Source organism: Gavialis gangeticus, unplaced genomic scaffold (genome assembly GCF_001723915.1).
Source record: "Gavialis gangeticus isolate Ggan-Ray unplaced genomic scaffold, GavGan_comp1, whole genome shotgun sequence".
Taxonomy (NCBI): Eukaryota; Metazoa; Chordata; order Crocodylia; family Gavialidae; genus Gavialis; species Gavialis gangeticus.
Window position 1 is genome coordinate 81447215 of NW_017729024.1, and position 9555 is coordinate 81456769.

General features: G+C 41.7%; 1 protein-coding gene across 1 annotated transcript in view; it reads left to right on the forward strand.

The window, feature by feature from the left end:
• The window catches only part of AUH (AU RNA binding methylglutaconyl-CoA hydratase), a 275169-nt gene that overhangs the window by 121349 nt on the left and 144265 nt on the right, over positions 1 to 9555 (forward strand). Inside the window, exons 5-6 of the mRNA XM_019517296.1 lie at positions 1301 to 1393; positions 2348 to 2404. Of these exons, the coding sequence (XP_019372841.1) occupies positions 1301 to 1393; positions 2348 to 2404 (150 nt within the window). The remainder of the gene's footprint in view (positions 1 to 1300; positions 1394 to 2347; positions 2405 to 9555) is intronic.

Below are 9555 nucleotides of genomic sequence, written 5' to 3' on the forward strand. Positions count from 1 at the left end.
TTTTCTTTCAGCAGACTAGGTTATTTCAGATTTTGGTAGCAAATGTATTCTGCTTCAGTACTGTTTTTATTTAATTTTAAGTGATTCTTATAATGTACTAGACTGAAATCTTAATATAGGCTGTTATTTAAAATTTAATTTTGAAATAAAAATAATGATTTAAAATAAAAATGCTGATTATAAAAAAAATCAAATTTTACTTTTAAAAGAAAATGCATTTTGAATGCAACCTCCTTGATGTCAGCCTATGTGAGCAGTAGTGCAGTGTTTTCCAGACTCTTGGTTCTGAATAGCTGGTGATCCATGGACTGGTTGTTGGGGGTCTGCTAAGAACTAGTTGCCCACATTTTTCACTTCTTTCTGTTTGTTGTAATTAAATATTAAAGATGCTTAAAAACGCATACAATAGTGTCATATTACCTTCTTTGTAACTGAATGTTGTATTTGCCTCAGATGTATCATGCATTCATTAAGAGGAGGTAATTTGGTCAGGATAGTTACTGTAATTGGAAGAGGGTGGTAGTCTTAACTATCTGCATGCTGAAGAAATTTGCAGATTTATGAAATAGTGTTCTGTAATCTTTATACAGTGTTCATTGTAGGCATGGCAGGAAAAATGTATAGAATCACTTAGGATGAGCATAAATGTGTATACTGGTACTTTAATGTTTAACTTTATGATTTAATAAAACAAGACTCCTGATAATAAATGAAATACAAATGATGTTATATTTGCTTATGTCTCTGACTTTACATCCTGTTGCATATGTCTGTAAAAAGTAATATTAGATTGATGACCTCCTCCATCTCCTACCCCACTTAGCTGTTTCCACTTGTGAAGTATAGTGGAAATGGCATATAATGATATGGAAGCACTATACTTGGCAGTAGTCAGATGAATATAGGTGTCAGCTGCATCCTGGTCACAGTTACTATTAATTATGATAAAAGCTTGTTTCAGCTGCAGGCTGGTACATCTGTATATGTTGATTTTTAAATGCTCTTATTCTGTTATTCCTCTTAATGCCATGGGCATGCTTTTAGAATTTAAAATCTAAATTTAGGTGAGAACTGAGCAGCAGCTGGAGGAAAGGACTTGTAAAACAATTTGGCTACATCATGATTGAAGGGTTATATTTTCATTGAACAGGGATGCCAAAAAATCATTTTAATGTCTGCATTGTTGTTGAACACGACACATACAGTCAGACTAAGGGAAAAAGTAAATTAAACAAAACAGAATACAGGATGATTAACAAATTTTCTTTGAGCAGGTGTTAATTGGTACTTTTTCTTTCAGCAAATCTTCCAGTACCAACTATTGCTGCACTAGATGGGATTGCATTAGGTGGTGGCCTAGAACTGGCTTTAGCCTGTGACATAAGAGTGGCAGGTAAGGCTGAATCCTATTAAAGTGAGCACAAGATTATTAACATTACAGTAGCCTTGACTAATCCTTGCCTTGATTTTATATTCAGACATTCCTTATGCTCAATTATTTCTTTGTGATTTAGCAGAAACTTGAGTGAAATAATAATTGCTGATGTTTAATTTCATACCATTTACTATTGATAGCATGGGTGCTTTTGTTGCCTGTTTTAATTTATTCTTACAATCTTCACTTTATCACTAGCAGTGATCCCAGAAGGGTAGGGCAGAGACTGAGAAAATTTTCGTAATTAAAATTGTCGTCATCAAAATTTGAAGTTTTTTATTTTCCATATTGGTTGCTATACAAACAGGTTGCAGGAAATAGGCCAAACTTGTTTGTGAATGTATTATGAAACAAGCAATTAAGCTGTTATAAAACAAAAGCGACAGCAGCACATGAAGAGGGGAACCTTGACCTATCCAGCTGTCAGAACTGTAAAAGCATTTGTTGGAAAGTAAATGGAAACTCAGTCTTGAGCAGTTGCCAGTAACTCAGAAAATATTAAGTTGTTTGACCCTGAGAGAATATTCAGTCAGCCAAAGAAGTCATAATCATCAGAGACAGACTTTATATCCCCATTTCAAGTTGTTAAATAATCTTTGCCTCTTTCTTTTTAATTATTCCAATTCTGCAAATAATTGTTTGCATTATTGGGTCTAATAACTTACGTGCATGTGCAATCTTCCTGTGTGAAAATTAATGCAGTACAGAACTTGTTGTGACAATAATAGCTAGGTCTTTTAAGTGTAGATCAATTTGGTCCGTTTCTTTTTTCATAGGCAAATGTCTTTAAGTGATTATTTGTTTGAAAGTTGTATTTAATAAATTACCAGGCTCTTAATCACTTTTCATTGTATACACTTCTTAAAATTAATATAGTATCAAGAACTGATTATATTTTATGCTCTCTTGTAGCTTCTTCTGCTAAAATGGGTCTTGTTGAAACAAAGTTAGCAATCATTCCAGGTGCAGGTATGAATTTGTTTCTTATACACTACTGTAGATGAGCCAGCCACTAACAAGTACCTTGGTGTCTATAATATTGCCTTATTGTTTAGTTTTCTAGTAACTTTATTTTTTTCATTTAAGATTATTAATGTGGTTTTAAAGAGTACTTCATGTTCAAAATTAGAGAAAAGTGCTCCTGATTTCTTAAAGGAAACAATTTAATATGTTATGTTTTTAATGGGTACCTACCTTAAGTCAGCCAATACTGAGCGGGTTTGTAATTGGGGATTCATCTCTCCTCTGAAAGCTGGCTGCATTTGTGTAGGGGTGTGGTAGAAACACATACGTTTTAACTATTAGTATAACAAAAATGGTAATTTAATTAATGATCCAATACTGTGCTATCTGTTTTGACACTTCTTTAACCTTTTTTGATGCTTGTCAGTTGGTTGTGCGAAGTTACTAAAGACTGAAACTGTGATGTATGTATGACTTTTTTTTGCACTCAACATTTTTGGTTCACTTCAGTTGTATAAAGGTAGCTATTTTCCTTTAACACATTTTCCACTGAGATGGATTCTTGGTTGACCCTATTCAGGATTCAGGCTGGATAGAAGGAATAAAAGTTTATTAATAATGATGTTTGAGACCTATTTTAAGGTCACATTTTTTAGATAATCACTGAACCAGTAATCTAATACTGGGGAAAGAGCAATATTTTGAGCAAATTGCCTAGTTGTTATTTAGCTAATGTTGCTGGAAGCGCTGGGAGAAGTTTGTGCCATGTCTTTGGACCATTTTTCTTTCTGGCTGGTGAATTGCTAGGTCCATTGCTAATGGAGAAATTCAGTATCTGTGTTAAAGATACTGGGGGGCTTCTGTTCTTTAGAAAGCTTTGGTGCAACCCTTGGACAAGAAGCAGTCATTTGAAATTGACTGTCCAGACTATTGTCTGGTTTTGTATTTTCTGTTATTGGTTATGATTGTTATGGAAGTGGTGATGAAACTCCTAACAGTATCTTCAATAGGATCTCCAAAATCCCTCACAGCTTGAGTTCATACCTTTGGCTTAAGTATGGCACCAAAATCTTTTGTTTGTTGGACTTCTCTTACCAGTGAATAGGTGTGCTGTAATTCTTGTTTTTAGATTTGTCATTTTCCACAGTGCTGGTAAACAGGAAGTATTTCTGCTGTGTCAGTGGGCTTCAGTGTGGAAACAGAGATATGTTTGCTCTTTTGGGGAGATTCCATGGGACATTATTGGGGGATTGTTTTTCTGGGTCCAAAATTTACCAAGTAAAGCAGTGTCTTTCAGATGAGATATGTTGGGCTGATAATTCCACCTATTGTTAAAGTTGCCCAACACTTCCTATCATAAGAGTCTGTTATTTTCAGTTCCTTATAATTTGACCAAACTCTTACTTATTTTGGCTGAATTTTACATGCCAGATCTCTACTTTAGACAATTTTTTTTCTAATGCTTCAGCCATAGTTCTTCAGCTTTTTCTAAAATAGAAGCTAATGAGTGTCTCAGGGTTCAGGTTAGCCTAGCTCCCTCCAGGCTGAAATCAGCCCTTGAACCCTTTAAAAAACACTCCCTTAATGTGGTCCCAGCAGCAGAGTCAGTCTCTGGGCCCAGTGGGAAGCAATACAGGCTTTGATGCCCTGGGTTCTTCTGCTCCATGGGGCTCAGCTGAAAGCATAAACAATCCAAAATAAACATGTCTTAAAATCAGTCCCAGTAACAGTCTTTCTCTGGGCCCTGCAAAACAAGCTTTAAATCCCTGGGTTAACCTGCACCATAGAGCTCAACAGAAAATGTAAAACAATCCAGAATGAACACCCACAGGCTTGGGTTAGATCTCTTCCTGGAACCTTTCTTCTGCCTTGGAGGAATCCTCGCTATCCACTAGACCATTACTGTCTCCAGGTCCTCCTTCCCTCACTTCCTCTTTCTGCCTCTTTACTTCTGGTCAGCCAGGCAACTTCCCTTTATTATTGGCTGATTGACTGAGCCAGCTGAGGCCCCTTAAGGGGGTGGTTTGTTAACTGCTGGCTAATTGATCCAGGCTGTTATAAAGAGGAATGCATTGTTTGTTTTTAATACATTTGTATTAATGTATCACATGCTTCTATATTTGAAACTGCAGCTGAAGTCTGTGCAACTCTTCTGTGAATGTGTGAAGTACAGTGTGATGCTTAAATACTCTGTTGTCTCATGTCTCAAATTGGATACCCAGAATTAGTGGAACTTTATTAGGGGTACAACAATAGAGATTTTTTGGGCCGATACCAATGGCCGATTTTTTAATTGCTGTCCCTTCATCGAATTGATGTAAGATAAATTAGCTAATACTTGTAATGCACTCAGATACCAGAGTGGTGAGTACTGTACAGGAAAAACAATGAATGAATTAATAGTTCTGCCTCTGGGTATTTAGAATTGCAAAATTGTGATTAATAAGGACAAAATCTATGGTTCAGGTTCTGCATGGCACTTCATATGCTTTGTTTTCTCAAAAGCAAGGATCCAGGCCTATTCTCTAGACAAAGATCTTTTTCTAACCCGGAAAATATTGATGTTTGACAAATCCTGTAGTAAATTATTATATAAAATCATTAGAATAAGCTGCCTTTTTCATGAAACCTTTCTTATGTCTGAGATTACTAAGAAAATGCAAATTAGTTACCAGAACGCTCATCCATAAATTTTGACTATTTATAAAGTGTTTGGCTCCTACAAATGTTATCAGCTAGAAAATGACTAGAACCAGGTTAACCTCAAATCATCATACACTTGTCAGTTGTACTGAGTTTATGTGGGCCACTGCATATCAGAGCAGATGATCTTCCCAGAAGCGTCACAGTATCTGCAAATGAGCTCAGAGTCATACGAAATCCCCATAAAATGTTTTCAACACTTCTAAAACAAACTCTGTGTTAACATGAAGTGACAACTGTACAGCCATTGGATGCATTTGTTCCCTTGTGCCTAAGGGAAGTGAAATATCTAGCTGGACAAGAAGACTCATCTTCAGAAGAATGCAAAACGAACCAAAATATTTTCTACTGGTAATCTTCAAAAGAAAATATCAAGAGAGTGGCCTCTTTCCTTCTTCCATTAACAATAAGCTGGATCTTCTGAAAAAGAAGACAAGTAGGGTAGACACATTCTTCACTGAGTGGCAGGACTCTTTATTAGGCTGGATGGTCATTTATACTACTCTGGCAGCTGTTCCATTCTTTTCATGGAAAGAAGATGTGAATAGACATGAAAATTAGTGAATCTGTGTGGATCTTCATTATCTCCTAAATTATTCTTTTTTCACTTTAAAGACCAGAAGGGAGATCTGTATTAATGGAATTGATGTAAAATCAGGGGAGTGGGGGGAACAACATCATTTTTTTTCAGCTGAGAAAGACATCAGGGGAATTTCTAGAAGTGACAAACTCATGTAAAATGTGGCCACACTAACAACAGGAATTTAAAATCCATCCAAGTGTAAAATGATAGAAAGGATGTCACACTTCAAGCCTGAAACTTGACCCACATTATAATGTGGTGGTAAAGTAGCCCTTAGAATTAAATACTGAAGCTTCAAGAAAAACAGAAAATTAACATAGGAATCACCATTTTTTGCAATGGCTGGGAAGAGGGGAGAGCAAGTCCTTATAATATCAAAAGCAGTTAAAATTGTTCCCCATGTGTGAAATAATTGTATTTCATACTGGCAAAATGTAACCGCATTACCTTCAAAACCGTTAGAAATACAGAAATTTCTTGTCTACTTACCTCTTCTGGTCTCTTCCTTTGGTTTATGACTCTATCCCATTTCGGCTCCACTAGTCTCATTGGTGGCTCACTGATATTCTCGCTCATTTTTCTTTTGAACTTCTCACCCCTTTGGTTTATTTCTCCGTGTAGTACAAGCATGCATGTGTCTCCCATGCTAACTAAATCCATTTCCTACCTTCTTTGCCCAGTCCCATTCCCCTTTCATCTCTTAACCCCACAGCAGTGAAAGGATTGATTTGAAATAAGTTGTTTACAATGATAAAGTCTATTCTTATGAAATACTATATTAATACTGGGAAAACTGAAGGCAAGGGCCTGTCTACATATGCAGGTAAAGGTGCAGTGGGATCTAATGTGCGATCCATACAACTGTACTTCCTTCCATGCCACATGGAGAGAACGCTGCTCCTGCCATGAGCCTCTAAAGGTGTGAGGCTTGTAGCGGTGGCAGCGTTCCCCCAGCATTCTCAGGAACCTCAAAAGGGGGGAGCCTTGTTCTTCCCATCACCATTGCTGTGAGCCCTGCAGTGACACTGGCTGTGGGGCTCACAGCAAGGACAGGATTCCATCATGCTGCCCCCGCTGCAAAACTTGCACCTGATGGGCACATCCAGATGAGTGGACACGTGCCAATTGTGGCATCTCAAAGCAGTTTGAGATGCTGCAAGAAGCATGCTGAGAACGAAAAAATATTCCAAGTATCAAAAAAGACCTGCGGAAAAAAAGTGGGGCAAGGCACAGTCCAGGACCATGCCCTGAGGCAATCCGGAGGTAGGTCCTCTAGAGAGACGCTTTGGTATCCAGCTTTGGTTTCTGTTGTGCTTCTGTTGCCCCAGCATGTGCCCTTAGTTTGCAGGGCAAATGGAAGCAGGGCAAGGCTGCAGCATGACCGGGCCCTGGGCGCTGTCCAGGTAAGCAAGGACTGGGGGTTGGAGGGCTGTGTGGTTTCCGGTCGGGTTTGTGGGTAGAGGGGGTGTGGGGAGTGGTGGAGATGTGGGGTTTGTGGGCGGCTTTAAAGGGGGGCTGCCACATGCCCCCACACCCACCCCCTGTGGCACACAACTCCCAGTACTAGCAACAGTAGCCAGCTGTGCTGTGCATGCTGCAGCACTGCCTGCCCAGCAGTCCGTGCAGAGAGAACGGGCCCGGCCCAACCCGACCTGGCCTGGTGCACAGCACACTAGTTTGAAGTGTTTCCCACTTACATTAATAAAAATTTGCCACGGCACACCTGTGAAGGCATTCCCCATCCTCATACCTATTGTAGCTGATTGTAGCCTATTGCCATGGCAAAATTCTGTAGCACACCTGTTCATTTCTGGCTGCACACTGCTTGGGGAAACACTACATTAGCGCACCTTTGGACAGGACCAGGACACGTGGCTTTAGGACCCATGGCTCTTGTCCAAAGGTGTGCGCTAGCTGGCCGGTCCACACCGGGCCTGTTCCATTCTCTGTGAGGGTCAGGCGGCAATGTGTGGCTGCAGGGCTGTGCCATGGAGAATGGGCCTGGCCCACCCTCCCCCGCACAGGCCATGGACCAGGCAGCACTGCAGGCATGACCCAGCTAGCTGCTGCTGCCAGCGCTGAGGCCTGTGCGCCACAGAGGGTGGAGGGGGCAGGCATGTGGAGGTCCCTGCCCCTCAAACCCCACATCTCCCCACACCCCTTCCTACACCTCTCCTGCAAACTTCACATCCCCCCATCACACACCTGTCATGCCGACCTGACAGACAGATTGAGACCTGCTGGCAGGAGCTGCGGCTGCAGGGGTAGCTGTCTTCACATCCTGGTTAGTGAAGGAGTCAGGGGGAGCTCTAATTTTTCTATAAGAAAACCTAAAGCAAACATCAAAATATAAAGATATTTAGGATTTATTTTATTATGATGATAGAAACACTGGTGGGCTTCCAAATTGCTTTAAAATTGTAAATATATCAATAAAACATTGCCCAACTGATCTCTCTCTATGTCTATATCTACAGATAGATATCTAACAGATAGATATCATGATCTTTTGTTTTAATTGTGAAAGAACATCGATTTTGGGGTATTTTAAAGAGTGGATTTGGGATTATTTTATCAGAGAATTTGCAGTTTTTAATTAGGGAACACCAGGATTGCTGCTAGTGAGGCAAGTGGCAGGACCCAGGCAGAGGAGCCTGCTCAGGGCTGCCACCCTGGACCCAGCTGGAGGGCGGATTAGGTGGCTGACCTTCTGGCCATTTGGGGCCAGGAGGACATGCTTTAACAGTTCAAAGCAGGCCATCACACTGAGAATATCTTCCAGGCGGTAGCTGCCCAGATGGCAGGGTGGGGACATGCATAGCAGCACTGCTGCACAAAGGCCAGCTGTGCAGCCATGGCCCACTGGTAGCTGGCCCAGAGGTTCAGATGCCTCTGCTACAGTGCCCATGCCACAGCCCAGGCAGCCGTGTGGTTCCCTTCTGGGTCTGGCAGGTGCACAGCCTTGAGGGGGCTGTCTCAGGGGGCAGCAGGTCATAATCAGGCAGCAGCCTCCACTGCTAGACTACTGCACTGGGTAGAGGGTGCAGGGAACTCTAGGTCAGGGCTGCTTCAGCAGTGCAGGTGGCACGAAGGGCTAGTGTCCTCAGATACCAGTTGGCCGGGCTCCAGATGCTCCTTAGAGCATGTAGCCTTGAGTTGCTTGCTGGGTAGCTTTTTATACTGCTGGAGTCAGCACAGGTGCTGGCAACAGGCTCTAGATCCCCCTGGGTGCAGATCCAGAAGGAGCTGGGCAGGGTCAGTTTGTTCAAAGTAGCACAACTTGCCCCACATCAAAGTGCATTTTCAGGCATGTGTGCTGAGGCAAAAATCCCTAGTACAAAATTGTGCTGCTCCTATTTGAGCTGCTGCAAGTGCACGTGCCTGCATGTGTGGACACGTCCCAGGAGGCTCACAGCAGCAACAGCGTTCTTGCTGCTGTGACAAGCCATATGGCAATGTCGGCTGCAGGGCTTTCAGTAGGGGAAACCTAGGGGAATGCTGCTGCAGCTGTGACCCCTGCAGCTCAGGAGGCTTGCAGCGGCAGCAGTGTTTTTCTCACTGCTCCCACTTCCAGCCACACAAACATGGAAACTCAAGGGAATTGGAGGGGGGATGAGGCAGGCACCATTCCCCCTGCTGCAAGCCCTACAGGTGACAGTGCCACCACCACTGGGAGCCTTGTCAGCTGCAGAGCTGGCAGTGGCTGGTGTTCAACTGTAAACGGAAGTCCCTCAGTTGATGGGGCTCCCAGCCACAGGGCGTGGCCACACATTCAGTTAATGGCGTGATTAGAACAAGCTACAAAGTTATTGCACTTTTTTTTGTGGAAAAATCAACAATCAATCAACTGACAGTCATTCTTTACAGAGCA